The 15,648-nt window shown below is 42.4% G+C and overlaps 1 protein-coding gene across 1 annotated transcript in view; it reads right to left on the reverse strand.

Moving 5' to 3' along the window:
- atrnl1b (attractin-like 1b) overlaps positions 1-15,648 on the reverse strand; it is an 83,716-nt gene that overhangs the window by 56,897 nt on the left and 11,171 nt on the right. Inside the window, exons 6-17 of the mRNA XM_047608822.1 lie at positions 13,559-13,733; positions 12,729-12,816; positions 11,291-11,552; positions 10,152-10,335; positions 9,874-10,028; positions 8,335-8,419; positions 7,435-7,649; positions 7,025-7,143; positions 6,610-6,742; positions 5,191-5,378; positions 3,080-3,293; positions 1,350-1,541 (exon numbers count right to left, since the gene is read on the reverse strand). Coding sequence (XP_047464778.1) covers positions 1,350-1,541; positions 3,080-3,293; positions 5,191-5,378; positions 6,610-6,742; positions 7,025-7,143; positions 7,435-7,649; positions 8,335-8,419; positions 9,874-10,028; positions 10,152-10,335; positions 11,291-11,552; positions 12,729-12,816; positions 13,559-13,733 — 2,010 coding nt within the window. The remainder of the gene's footprint in view (positions 1-1,349; positions 1,542-3,079; positions 3,294-5,190; positions 5,379-6,609; positions 6,743-7,024; positions 7,144-7,434; positions 7,650-8,334; positions 8,420-9,873; positions 10,029-10,151; positions 10,336-11,290; positions 11,553-12,728; positions 12,817-13,558; positions 13,734-15,648) is intronic.

Here is a 15,648-nt window from a genome sequence, read left to right on the forward strand (position 1 = left end):
TGTGTGTTTAATTTTTCTCTCTTGTTCATAATTGGCCCTACAATGCAGGTGCTACTCACTCTGCCTTCTGGCTCTTATTCAATTGCCTGGCGACTGGGTTGGAACTCGAGCCAGATTTGTGCTTGTGTGTCCGATCTGTGCACAGACTGTTCGCGCAACTCCTCAAAAACGCTGCGGCGACATCTAGATAGCTAGGATTGGTCCAAGATGCATGTCCTTTCTAATGCTCCTTCTCGCCTCCTACACACCGTCTACTCGGTCACTGTCTCCATGTTTTGTGCTACGGTAAAAGTCCACACAGCAGACTAGTGTTTTTCGAGACAAAATGACAGAACGATGCTGACATAGCAGTTATGAGGCAGGCGCCGCCTTCTATGCCCCATAATGCTAGTTTAATGCTAGCCGCTGTTTAACACCAAAGAGAAGATAAAGATTGACCAATAAGAGAGGTCAAGGAACACTGGCGATGAAAAAAAAGAAAACTTGATCGAGAAAATCACGTCTTTCAGGTGAAATAGATGAATAATTATCTGTTCATTGAATTTAAAGGAAACCTCTAAGTCGCCACTAAAGCTTCCACAAAATTAAATATGTTGCTGTTGTTGTCTTTATGCATGCATTTGAGCATGAAATACATTGAGATGTTGTTAGGTTTGCTCAATAAAAAGCCATACGCACATAAAATAGCATTTTTTGCCACATCTGGAGAAAGTCTGTTCAAGTGTTTCAAAAAGTGTAAAAACATTTCTAACTTTTCATAGAAGCTTCTGTATTTCCTGTTTATCAGTTACTATCATTAATCAACTCTAAGGTGGTTTATTTCACAGAAAGGTGGTTGGTGTAATTATTGAGTTAACGCGCTGCCTCCTCAAGGAAGGTTTTAGTAAACTCAATTAACACCATCAATTCAAAAAAAAAACTACCTGTGTGACTATTCTCATTATGTTCACTTCTCATTCAACAGAGGGTTATTTGCAATCTCCGTCTCTTGAAGCATGACTGTCGTTAAACTACTTGGAGCCAGCTAATGGTAAAGAGCTCGCCTCTAGCCTGGTCAATGGGGAAATCTAACAGTGCCCGATTGTATGCAAAAAATAATTAGCCTTGACAAACCAAAAACAGCTTCCAGAGCCAATTACGGGAAGCTAATACAAATTTCCTCTGACACACACAAACAACTTCCATTTTAAGCCGTTTTCCTTTCGCCGCCTCTTTTCTCCCTCCCGTGATGAACATTGACTGGCTTACACGAGCCAATCTGGGGGAAGATTATTGTCCGCCACCTTAACGCCGGACTATAGACATCAAAGAAGACTCGTCTAGATTAAGTTCGGCTAAAAGACACTTACCCACGCAATCTGCGGTCTGCCACTCCAGACACTGGCCGTAGGGAAAAGAGATGACGTAGGCGGAGGAGTCGACGCAGCGCTGAGCGCTGCCGCACCACATGCACTCCATGGCCTGGCTGGTACAGTTGGCACAGTTCGTGTGAAGCGAGCAAGGCTTCTTACATGACGGACGGGTGCTTTGGTTGGGGTTTCCTGGACGAAAACAGAACGGGTACGTTTACATGCACGGCTTAATCGTGTTATGCTCCAAATTCGACTTTCTGAATCTGGTCCTTGTCCACAGTTTGCATGCAACGGAGAAAATCTAATAACTGATGGGAACATGTCCTCCTCCTCGTCCACACTAGCTGGTGATATGTTAACATGGCCCCCTTTGACCAATAGATCCCCCCTCACGGTTTGTAAACAATGTGACGTTTTTTAAGGGGTGGGGCTTAACTGGAGGCAAAACATCTCAAACACTATAAACAGCGGTTAGCATATTTCAACAGACTGTTTTGGTAAGAACGGACGAGGAAAACATATTTTACACATATTTTAGAGAATATACTGATACACTCACTCCCTGAGACCGTTATTTTAAAAAGGCTGACTCTGACTATATTCACCGACCCCTACACTCTCACTCACTGGATGGACGATTTGACCAAAAGGAGGACACAGAGGGGACGAAGTCTGGTCTGTCTTTATCAAGTGAAGCCTCTCCAACAAAGATATTACAAGAAGTAAGTGGAACCACTGTGTAGGGTAAAGTAGTAAATGCAACTTCTGCTTGGACACCCTTGAAACATAAAACTAACGCTGCGTTAGCTAGTGGTTAACCTAGTGCTAAATAAGCATTGACTTAACGTAATTTCAGTCACAATTTATTCTAACCCATAATGTTATCCAGGCTGAAACTGATGATGCATTACATATAACTATAATCTGAAAATAAGAGTGCAGTTATTGAAGATTGTCTCACTTCAATCCTGTCTTTTAATCACCAAAGCCAAACCAAAGTTGTCTACGACTGGCAGTGGCTGGTATGTGATAAAACTGCAAGTTAGTGTTTTGGATTATTCGGTTTTGGCACCAAAAAATACAGCAACACGACATTTTCATGGCTGAAAGTGACAGTGTTTTCCTCAAGCTTCCCTCTGTTTTCCCTTTTCTTTTTTGCTTTTTTAATCTCGTACGTAATGTGCGCGGTACTTATGGTGCAGATAAGATGGCGCTATCCCTCAGGGGGTTCTTCTACCGACTCTGTTTACCTTCTTCTGTTTCTTCTGTGACCAGCTTCCTTGGATGTTTTGTTTCTGGGGGGCAATTGTGGAGCATGCGCACACACGTTGACTAGTTTAACTCTTATTAAGGCGTATACATGCTGAGGAAAATCGGTTTCCTTAAACTGCATGACGCTTACATGTGCATGAGAAATTTATATTATTTTCCAATTTTTTAGCATTTATTTTTAAATTCCCTACTCATACTCTGCTGCTGTATATTCTCTATATTTTGTACATTCTTTCAAATTTGATACTGTCTTCTATTGTTTCTTGTATATATTTTTGTACCTAATTCTGTGCTACCCTGACAAGATAATTTCCCATACATGGGATAAATAAACATTGTCTTATGTCTTAACTTGTCCTGTTAGAGTCGTATTAAGGCAATATTTAGTTTTTTTCCACATGGATGTAAACGCACTAACATGAACATTGCAGATAACAAGTTGTGTTGTCTCTCACCAATCGCCTTCTCACAGATGAGGCCGTGGGCAGTAGCCGTGCAGGGATTGGCCCTGAGGCCCGACACTTGAGGCTCCTCCAGGTAGGCGCAGAACCCGGAGTCGCTGGGCTCGCCGGGAAGCCAACGCAGACTACTGTTAGTGAAGGGAGACATGTCCTCCCAACCCCAGTACGACACATTGATCTTCCTGAGACCCACCCACGGGGACAGCCGCTGTGGAAACAAAGCAAAAAGCTCTGAAAAGCTAGTGGGTAACATTTCTGCTCCAATGTGTTATTAGAAAAAAAAAAACAACCACAATGTCTGCTGCTTTTACACCTGGGAACCAAAGATGCCATTAGAAAATAATTTCACAGATGTGATTACTTGTTTGCCTCAAGGATTCAACTTTTTAATGTAATGTGGGGAAAATGGCTCGTCAAGGCTCCGTTTGGAACAAACAGCTGAGTTTTCAGCCCAGACTGATGGCAAATGATATTCTGGTGAATACAACAGGCATGACCGAACCGAAATCATCAGTAGGCGCCGCAATTTTCTGTCACTGGTGACGCTGTGAAGAGATGAGAAGGTGAGCGTTTGCCCAAAAGCGCGTCGCAACATTCCCATTAAAGATGAACAGGCTTGATTTATGACACGCATCTATTTTCTATTACTTTTATGACAAAGTCAACGGTTAAGATTTACATTTTACAAACTGGAGCGTGGTAGCACTGATGTGTTAAGTCTATGTCACATGTTATGTATTTGATCTTTTTTGTAGTAAAAACTACAAGCAGATCCAGTAGAGCAGCGAAGGCCTTAAATACTAGAAGTGTTTATGGGCTGGTTCAGACGCTGTATCAGACGTTGTGCTGAATGTAAATGAACCCTGACGTCATCTAGTGCACAGAGTATTTTAACAGCGTCTGTCTCTCATGGAACTCCAGAACTGAGAACAGTGCACTTTTATGTGTTACGTTAAGTTATTATTTTATTTATCTCCACCCTGACGTTAGTCAAACCTGCACAAAACTCACATTGTAACTCCAAACCTGGAGGTTTCCATACGTACTCTAATCTCTGGCAATAAAGGCAAACACACACACACATCACTCCACATACATCAACATGGCCGCACCAATAATTAGCCACATGCTAATAAGTTATTTAACAACAGAATCCCACTCGTGTACTTATATTAAATGCTTTTATTTGTCAATTCTTGATTAATTTAATGTATTATTTAGTTGCGTAACAGCTACAAGGACTAAATATCTAAAATGCTCTTGTTATTAATGAACAGAAACAACTTTTTTTTCTTTAAAGGCGATTATTTATAGAACTGCTCCTCAAAAGTGTAATCAAAGCAAGTAGAGCTCCCCCTGGTGGCTGGAGGCTGCAGTGTAAGGGCATACGCTCCACCTAAACACTCAAATACACGTCAAATATTTATTTTTTCAAGGATGTTTTCTGTCATTTAAGGTACATAATTTAATGTTCAGTTTTACTTATTTGATGCTACAGAAACAGGATGTGACTACCAGTTGCCATGCCAACCATTACATAAAGAGAGTTGTAAAAAACAATAATAAGTGTAAGTGTATAATCTAACATTTCCTTGTAACTGGTGGAAGTAGAGCAGAGTGTAGAATTAATTAAATGAAAATGCAAGTGATTTCTGGAGGAAATGTGGGCGGGGCATCGATGTCATGGCCCCGCCCACAGACTGTATCGCCTGTATCCCCGGTAAAACAGCGACAGTTTGGCCAATGAAAGGAAGTGGAGACACGTTGTCCATATTTATATACAGTCTATATTCTGAACTGTGTTCATGATCCTGATTTGTGCAATGAAAGGAAAAGCAACTTAAACAAGGAGGCAAAACAAAGTGAGGAGCGATTATCACGCTCCGATTAGTCAGTATCTCAGAGACAAACCAATGTGCAGACATACAGTTTGAGGCACAGCCTAGTGGAAAACAACTTGATGAGAAAGTCGATGCAATCACACAAAATCAGTATAAAACTGATCAGCAGAAAATCATCTCATCTCTGTTTCAGACTTTTTTCAGTTTGTTTATCCTTTGCAGACATCACCCACTACAACCGAGGACCAGTGTGCGTTTCTCTACCTTGTCCAGGTCCTGGAGCTTCTTGAGCTCCTCGAGCACAAAGTCCACCTGTTTGGTGGTGGTGAGCGAGGCGATGTTGCCGTTGAGGTTCTTGCAGTAGTGCTGGGCGTTGTCGTAGCTCTCGCGGCTGGAGTTGATCCTCAGGCAAGCCTCACCCACCTGGCTCCAGCCCTCGCTGCACTGCTGGGCTGCAGGAGAGACAGAGCATGCAGAAGGAGACGGTGAATAAATCTCTCCTTGAACCTTTGAGGAAGAAACTACTTGGAAATGACTTGTTTGTCCTTTGAGAACCATAAAAAAAAAGAAAAAAAAAAAGATCACGGTAAGAATAACAAACCGCGAGGGATAGAGATTCAGGGCTTAGTGTGTGTGGATGTCACTGATATTGCATGAGAGTAATTTGCACCCATTTGCCTTGGATGTTCACATTGTGTTTGTACAATCAGCGGGTCCCTTACAGGCAGCACACAAATATTATTTGCGGCTCCCACTGCGGTCCCCCTCGGGCGACAAGGCGTTATGAACTCAAAATTATGGATAGGGTGACAGCACTGTTTCTTCAGATTCAGCCAGCGTCAACATCAAAAAAACAGCGCGGGTGGGGGGTAAACTAAATATGCTGCCAGACCCAGTAAACAGCATTGTGTTGACATCTTGAAAAACAGATCTCTGTAAATACCAGATGACAGTTTTCAAACCAAATGGAGCAGCAGCAGCAAAGGAAATTAAGACTTGGGAAGTTAACGTCTTCTAAATTATAGGTCTTCAACAGGGGGTCTGCGACCCCTAGGGGGTCCATGGAGGTACTGCCAATATCTTTGGTTGATAAGGATTTTTTTTTTATTTTCCCCCTAAAATTTAAATTTCTTTAAAATCTCAACAGCCACAGTTTCACACGGAGCGCCACAGAAACCGAGACCTGTCAATCTAAGCCTCCTGTACACAGTAGGCCCCGCCCCCTATCGCTGCTGAGCCAATCACGAGGCCGCTGGCGGGTTCAGTCCCGAAGGTAAAATCCAGAAGCATGCAGCAATATTAGCAGAAGAGGAGCTAACGGTGAATAGCATATACAGGTATGTTTATGTTTACTGCAGCCACTCTACTGTTGCACATGTTTAAAATAAAAAAAATGAATATTTGAACCTGTATTATTTGAAAGGTTTAATATTGAATGCAAAATGATAATAATGTATATGTATAAATAGCACTAGGTTGAGTTTAATACAGAACACATAATAGGTAGGTAAAGGGTCCCAACCCATCAGTTTGGGGGTACCTAGCCTGAAAAAATACCTCTTTCCTAAATATTTAAACTGATCAAATGAAGTCAAATATAAGCCCTTGACATGTCGTGCTTGTGTGAAGCCTTCAGTAACTCGCTCGCGTGTTCAGACGCGCGCACGCCGACGTCAGTCTCACCAGGCAAAGCGTGACACTGGGAGTGATTCTGGTCCCACTGACAGTTGAGGTTCAGCGAGCAGCTCTTGCAGTTGCCGAGTTTGCTGCACACCTGCTCGTTCCGCACCGGGCACGCCGTGAAGTTCTTCACGTTCTTCACGGAAGCACAGAAGAGCAGGATGAGGAAAAACTGTTTCAACTTCAACACATTCACATTTGCTCAGTAAAGAAAACACAGATCCTGTTTGCGCAGAAAATGGATTTCTCTCCCCGGAGCTACATGATGAGAGAATATTACATGCAACAGGAACACAACAGTCACTCGGCAAATAAGATTTAAGTCCAAAATCCTCAGCTAAGAATATTTTGAGAAACAGCAAATGCATCTTAGAGTGAAGACCAGAAGAGCTCTGCTGCCCCCTGTTGGAACGCTTACAGAGGTGCAGTTGCTGGAGGCGGAGATGCACTTCTTGTCGTCACACCACTGGCACCCGTTGGTGTTCGCTGTGCAGCTGGCACAGTCGGAGAACCTGTAGCACATCTCATCCACCGTGACTAGAAAGAGATGAGACATGCAAAGTTAGTTTGTGAATCAGTTAGATATGGAGCAATGTTTTTATCTAGATCCAGGAACTTTTAGATTTTAGCTTAAATGCTAAATCTAAAGTATGCAAACATACTGTGTATTATGAGCTACACAGGTTGACCCTTTCACCCCCTGAGCAGTAATTATTTGGGGGATAAAATAATTGCCTGTTTACTTGAGTTTAACGCATCAGTGACTCACAAAGGTTCTTAACGCCTGTGGAAAGTTTCCTTCGGAAGCAGAAACAAAGGTTCTCTCACCAGCTTTAGGGGGGCAGAATGGAGCAGGAGGGAGGCTGCCGTTAGCCATGCTGGGTTCCCAGGGGAGACAGCGGCCTCGGCCCCAGATGCAGCGGACCCCGGGGCCGGCCTTCACGCACCCCTCCTCGTTCACGAAGGCCTGGCAGCTCGGAGGCCGGTAGACGAGGACGTCGTTGAGCAGGACGCTGGAGAAGCCCCCGAACACGTACATGGACCTGATGGAAGAAAACCAGAGTCAGAATCAGCTTTACTGGCCAAATACGAGGGAACGAGACAAAGCACTTAAATAGGAATAAAGATAAAAGCGTTAAAAAAATAGAGAAACTGTGCAACATAAATTAAACCAGAATAAAGAGGGCAGAAGTAGGTATGTACAATGGACTTACAGTAAGTAGATCCAAACAATAAACGTAATCGGTGATGATAGGAAGCTTAATAAAGATGTTCTTTGTTTTTAATGAAATGCAACAAAAACTGCATCAAAATATGGGGAACTTATTGTGAAAAGCATTTCACTTCCTGAAAGGAAAAAAAAAAAATTTGTGTGCAGAAGTCTAATTTTAAAAACACTGCAGGACGTTATTAAACCGTTTTTACGTTATTTTACACTGATGCACTGAAGTAAAACCGGGAGCAGAAGTTGCATTTGTTTCAATACAATCATCATTTTTACAAAACTGGAAAAAGTGTTGTGTAACAAATGACGAATGCAACAGGGAGGTCGTCTGTGGATCAGGGTCAAACGAAGGGGAAAAAAGTAATTACCAAATACATGGGTGGAGGTGTGGTGGAAAAAAAAAGGGGCTAAAATGACTTGTAGTCATGTTTTTAGTTCATTTCCTGTTTCTGAGAAGTCATTTCTAGAAAAAAAAAAAAGGACTACGCTGTGCACTGACTCACCCGTTGCTGACCACAGCCGAGTGACCGAAGCGGTTCACGTCTCTGTGCAGGTCCGGCTTCGGCAGCAGCCTCCACTCGTCACAAGCTGAGGAAAAACAAGAGCACGCGTATCTTCTGTTTGGTTAAAACGTCGAGTACAAAAATAAACAGAGGAAAAAGCAAAGCGTGACTGGCTGGTTTTATCAAATGTGTGTTTTTAGTACTGGCAACGACTCTGTTAAAACCACGTCATAGCTTCCAAAACATTTACCCGAGTCCCCACGTAAATAAACTTTAAATCAACGGCACCAGCTCTAAGCTGAGACACTACAGGGGAATATCACAATGAAACTTCTCCAGTTGATTACTTACATAAATACAATACTTTTTTGTATTACAAGTTTTCCGTGAATTTATATTTAAATAAGCAGGAGGAGGAGTTATCTACTTAAACATGCACTAATTTACATACATTTCCAGAACAGAAATCTGAATAATGGCTAAAGCGAAGTTCAACATTCTTGTTTCGTTTTGTTAATATGTTAGATTTCCAGGTATTTACAGAGGAAGTTTGTGATATCTCTCTTTATCTCTCCATTAATCACAAAATACTGTCAACAGTCCAAAAAAATCATTTTTTGCAATGTTTTTCGGAGTAAAATGTTTTATAAATCAAGCTCTGAATGATTTATAAAGACTCCTCTCTGTAATTACCTGCAGAATGAAGTTAGGAATTAAGTTTGTTATGTGTAAGTGCTGCTGAAGTGGAAATTTCTGGCTCAGAGCAGCAGAAAAACTGATTTTACATTGTAAAATCATGTCTATTTTTATTGGAAACCACTATGAACCAAAACCAAATCTACTCAAATCCTTCAAAACATGTCATATAATCATATCAACGTATATAATATCAAATTATCAAATTAAATTCTCAATAAGTTCATTCAAGTGTGAAACATGAATGATGATCCACTGCTGATCGTCTCCACCTTCGTCTGTTTTTACCAAAGACAATTTACGGCCGGATGAACTCAGATGAGTCTGACTTCCCCTCTCTTCTCCTTCATCTGTCTTTTCTTTGATTCTTCTTGTTAATTTGAGCTGTAATTTTCTTCCCAGAGAAGATTTTACGGCATTTTTAAATGTCCCAGACCAGCACAATATCCGGCCAAGTCGTCAGAAATCGACACCAACCAAAGAAAGTTTGAGTTAAGCTTCAGATCAGCCTTTCTACTTTCATAATTAGTTGCCAATAGAAAGGATATGACCATATTTGGACCTGACAGACTTCTGCAGGAGATAAACAGCTTCACAACAGTAGCTCATGTGCCGAGGTGGAGACAAGGCTCATAATAGAAAGCTGACTTTTAGTAGTAAACTAGAGGCGCAACACAGACAAAGTGTAGTGAAATAAACACCTGAACGTCCATTTTGACCATTTCTTTTTAAACTAGTTTGATAGAAGACACATTAATGAAGGAAAATAGCAAAAAAAATCTCAACAATGATCAAAAGACTGCGACAACAAACTACATTGTTGAACGCCGATATTAGCCTTACCAATGTCGTAGGCGAGGAAGTCGGCGGAGAAACACTTGGCCCCATTGCTGAGCGATGTGTCATTGTGCGTGTTGCCGCCAAAAATGAGCAGAGTGCCGCTGAGGAGCACGGACGAGTGTAAGTACCGTGGAAATCTGCTCTCTCTCAGAATGAACCTGGAACAAATGCACGACAAGTGTGTCAAGGACGTCTGGGACGGGGGAAACCGTGTAACGCGCGGTGTCGCGCGCCGGCCGGAGGGGATGATGAATGACGGAGGGCGGCTCGCGCCGATTTACCACGTCCGCGTGTTGACGTCGTATCGGTAGAGGTCGTCGACGAGGCCGTATTTGTTGGCGGGGAGCGCTTTGTAGCCGCCGTGAACGTAGACGCTGCCGCTGCCGCTGTCGTACGAGCTGCTGTGGCCGTAGCCGCCCTGGAGAATCGCACCTTTGGTCTCAGGCACAAACCACGTGTTGGACCCTGACAAGGAAGGAAACGCAAAGATTAAACACAGACACACAATAAATAAAGTTTTTATATCGTCCAGTCACAGGAATCAAAACATTTCAATCGTTAATTAGTTAATTGGGAACGACATTTAAAAAGAAAATGTTTCAGAAAAAGGATTATATACACATACATCAATCAGGCATAACATTATGACCACCTTCCTAATATTCTGTAGGTCTCCCTTGTGTGTCCTGTGTTCCTGAAACGTTTTTGTGAGTGTTCATGTTAGGCTGAATTCTGCTTTTCATCGCTGTAACATCCTAAAAAAGTGTAATATTCTTGATCTGGACAGATATCAAATCTTGATGGATGCCCGTCTCATTTTCAAAGAATGAATTCATCCAGAGAAAAAACACTGAAGGACGAAGAATGAGGAGAGCTCTAACCAGAGGTGACTGTAATTCACCGAGATGCAGTACTAAACTATCCCAAATGGTTACCACCAAGTTACCACCACACATGAGAACCTGAGACCACTACTTACTTAAAAAGGTTAAAAAATAATCCTGACATGTACTCACATAACCTAAATCGTTTTCTTAATCTGATGCATTCTCTTTGATTCTTGGTCCATTAATGTTTTTCTATAATTGTAGGTCAAGTGTTTTGTTTTTTTGCTGAAGTCTGGCTCATTTACACTGATGGCATCAGCGTTGATTAATGTGCAATTCAATAAACTAATAGTAATTAGGGGTGGGGGTGTCTGGTCTGGTCTTGGTGGGGGCTACATGTCTAAGTAACATCCACATGAATGAATGTCAGGTCCTAAAGTTTCCCAGCAGAACTTTGAATTGTCACAAGACGGTTTAAATGCTATTTACTTGTCAGTGGTCATAATGTTATGGCTGATGTGAATTTCTTGCGTGTTTTTGTTACAAAGTGACGGGAGAAAGTGGTTTAGGTCTGTGAGGGAGGAGAGACTCACTCAGACTGTACTCCTGGACGTTGCTGATGTAGCTGTAGATGGGCGAGTAGCCGAAGAGGACCAGCATGATGGCGTCGCCGCTGTCCAGCAGGACGCAGTGGGCCGAGTGACCTTCCACCGCGTAGATCTGCGTCTGGGCCGGAGAGCTGACCACGGGGTTCCTGCGCTGCCACGTCCGACTGGGAACGTTGAACACCCACAGCTCGTCCGTCACGTTGCCCCAGCCGGCCTCCAGCTTCCCCCCGAACATGTAGATGTCGTCCTGGAGAGGAGGGAGCACGGCTTTGATTTAGCACGAGACAGAAGACAACAAGACAACACTCCTCATCGTCCTTTTAACGCTACAGTATTGCATGGCTAACGTTACTTCTCGGTAAAGCTCTTAGCGTTAGCATCTTTTATTTAGCTACATTTATCATAACTGAAATGACCTAAAACTGACTTAAACCAACAGGAAATGAGGCTAATCCACTTTTCCAAATCCATTCTAGTTCGTATGGATCATTAATTTGATCTGATAATCCACATTTTTCCTGGTCTCGCTCTATTTACTGATACATTTCACCATGTTTTAGCCACTGAGGGGGGTTGTGGTGTCAATGCATAGCCTCTATTAAAGAAAATAAAAAACACTCTCAGGAGTTCTAGGGACAAACTCTTTTCTTATGTAAACTTAAAACTATACCCACTTTATGACCATCCACCGGCCCATTGGTACATGTGAGCTAATCCATGTGAACGGTGTCTTATTTAGTGCACAACTGCAGTGTTCGCGAGTTGGCGTATATGCTATTGTTATTATATATATGTATATGTGTGTGTGTGTGTGCACGTATATGTTCTCAGAAAGAAAGAACCAAAAAATAAATAACAAAGGAGAGAAAGAGAGAGCGAAATGAAAGGATAAAAGAATGAAAAGGAAAAAGAAAGACAGAAAGAGGATAAACAACAAAAAGAAAGAAGGAAACAAAAACAGAAAATGCCAAAGAATTAAACAACAAAAAGAAAATAAATAAAAAAAAACAATATAAAAAGACAGGAAGGAAGAAATAAATAATGAAAGTAAAGACAAAAATAGAAAAAGAATTAAACAACGGAGAGAAAGAAAAGAAAAGAGGAAGAGATTGTGGCCTATATGTTCTGGGTGTGGTGGTAAAATATGAAACATGAGCATTATATCTTTATTTTTCTGCATCCATGTATTAAGTTGTTGGCGCTCAATAAGAAAAAAAACAAACCTGCAAAACAGCTGATTAATGCTTTAATAAGAGAACTCATAGACCCACAAAAACCAATAACTATAGAGGTGCATTTAACGTGTTAAACATTTCGTTCCTTCTTCACTCCCACCGACTGTTTTTGTGTTTTTTTATTTTTGTTTTCTAACCTCCTCCCGTACCCAGCTGGGCCGTGGGGGTTATCTTGTGCGTGGGTTTACCTGGTAGGCAGCGAGCGAGTGGCCGTATCTTGGCACCGGGCCACTATTGATGGGCACCGTGTTCCAGATGCCACTCTCCAGGTTGTAGCTGCAAGGAGAAAGGAAAGCAGCAGAACATTTCGGTTCAGCCGACACCGCCAACGCATGTGCGAGCACGTCGCATGTAATGTAACTCTGCACTCACGAGCAGGCCTCACGGTTCAGCTGATTTAATCAACACAATGAAGGGGAAGCACAAAAGGAAACTACGGCTCCAAGAACACCTTTTTCTTTTTTTAGAGCAGGAGATTGTCCACGCAGATAAAAACGCTTTGAGCCGCTCAGAGCAAAAACAAAAGCCTTTTGCTTCTGGAGATCACAGAACCTGGTAATGAAACAAACTCTGTACGGACGGAGAGAGATGAATGCCATCAGATAAAAAAAGAAAAAATCCAGAGACAGGACATGAGTCAGCACCGTTTGCCATTTTATCTGCAGGAACATCCAAGAACAGATAATAAAAAGAAAAGGTGAAGCTCAGAGAAAACCGCCTCTCAGTCTTGACAAAGAGGAACATGTGGTCATTACTCAGTTTTCTGTAGACAAAGTGAAATTGTTCCCATCATGACATGTACTTGTTTAAATGCCTACAGTTTGTGCGCATTTTAAGTGATAAAAACACACAAAAAGGAACAAACTCAGTACAGAGTAGTATCAAAAACTGCATCTGTCGCTTCAGATAACAACAAACGGTTCTTCTTTTTTAACAGAGAAACAAAAAAATGACTGGTTCTACTGCTTTTTTATTTTCATCTGGTATAGATACGCAGCTCGGTGGGAAAATGACTTACTTGAGAATCATCTGGAAGGAGCTGTAGTTGAAGGTGTATCCGCCCACCACCCACATGACCTTCTCCTGCACCACGGCCTTGTGGGAAGCCCTGGCCAGCGACGTGCCGAAGGGCTTGACGCTGGGCAGGACCCAGAAGGACTCGGTCGAAGGGACAGTTAAAGAGCAGTCCGGGCCTAAAGGGGGGACAGGGTGCGAAAGAAATTCAAATACGTCAAGTTAATCCATTTATGATGCGACTTTTCGGGCGACGTATTTACACAATTACTCTCTGAAACGCTGTAAAGTGTAAACATGCTGCCCCCAGACCGCTGAGCTCTGCTCATTAATCGAACGCGACAAGCAGGAAGCGGAGAATACGGTAAAAAAGCGAACGCCTCTGCTAATGACCCTGTCAGGTTTGATCACGCCGCAGCATTTTGGTTGCTTCCAGCTGGAGCAACATAATAACAGCGCTTTTATCGACGTGTTGCCAATCAGCGTTGCAGTACGTCACAGACACAACACAGCTGCTCCCACTTGCCCCGCTAACGCATTGTTCCGCTACGTCGTGTTGAGCGACTACTACCAGTCGGCGTCTTGATCGTGGGGAACGTTTAGGGAGACAAATTGGAAGCGGAGGGGCGCTTGTTTTCTTGTTTTCTTGTCCGTGCGAGAATTCAATTGTGTTTAACAGTGATTCCATTAAAGAGACAAATTCTTAGCATTTGGGTGAAGCGTTTATAATTCATTAATGAATAATCACGTGAAACTAGGAATCACTGAGGTTTTTATTAGCTTATAATGAGTCTCTCTAATCTACACTAGTCCAAACAGTTCTGCTAGACGCCACTAGGCGCCGCTAACTATAATTAACGGTTAAAATTATCTGAAATACAGTGGACCAAGGATGTAACTCGTCAGCGATGCAATCTTTTCATTTAAATCTAGTAAACAAAGCATCTTACTCCCATTTTGGATTTTACCTTCTTACAGAGACTGAAGCGCAATTAATAAACACTGCAGCAAAGGTGCCACTAGGTGTCACTAACTATAACTAACCGGTCCTTTAAAATAATCTGAAATATTATTTTTAAATATAACTTTAATAGGTACACCTTGCTAGTAAAAGGTTAGACTCCCTTCTACCTTCAGAACTGCCTTATTTCTTGGTGTCATACTTTCAACAAAGTTTTGGAAACGTTCCTCAGAGATTTTGGTCCATGTTGACATGATAGCATCAGTTGCTGCAGATTTGTCGGCTGCACATCTATGATGAGAATCTCCCGTTCCACCACATCCCAAAGGTTCCTCTATTGGGTTGAGATGTGGTGACTGTGTAGACCATTGGAGTACAGTGAACTCATCGTCATGTTCAAGAAACCAGTTTGAGATGATATGAGCTTTGTGACATGGTGCATTATCCTGCTGGAAGTAGCCGTCAGAAGATGGTCCACTGTGGTCATAAAGGGATGGACATGGTCTGCAACAATACTCAGGTAGACTGTTTTATTTAAACCATGACCCCCCCACCATTACACCACCACCACCACCACCAGCCTGAACCAGTGATACAAGGCAGGATGGATCCATACTTTCATGTTGTTTACTCCAGATTCTGACCCCGAAATCCGAATGTCACAGCTGAAATTGAGACTCGTCAGACCAGGAAACGTTTTTCCAGTCTTCTATTGTCCAGTGTTGTTGAGTCTGTGTGAACTGTAGTCTCAGTTTCCTGTTCTTAGCTGACAGGAGTGGCCCCCGGTGTGATCTTCTGCTGCTGTAGCCCATCTTCTTCAAGGTTGGACGTGTTGTGCGTTCAGAGATGGTTTTCTACATTCCTTGGTTGGAACCAGTGGTTATTTGAGTTACTGTTGCCTTTCTATCATCTCCAACCAGTCTGTCCATTCTCCTCTGACCTCTCACATCAACAACTGCTGCTCACTGGATATTTTCTCTTTTTTTAGACCATTCTCTGTTAAACCCTAGAGATGGTTTCTGATGCAGTTTCGTAAAAATACTCGGCCCAGCCTTTTCTGGCACCAACAACCATACCGCATTCAAAGTTACTTAAATCCACTTTCTTCCTCATTCTCATGCTCGGTTTGAACT

Source organism: Mugil cephalus, chromosome 16 (genome assembly GCF_022458985.1).
Source record: "Mugil cephalus isolate CIBA_MC_2020 chromosome 16, CIBA_Mcephalus_1.1, whole genome shotgun sequence".
Lineage (NCBI taxonomy): Eukaryota > Metazoa > Chordata > Actinopteri > Mugiliformes > Mugilidae > Mugil > Mugil cephalus.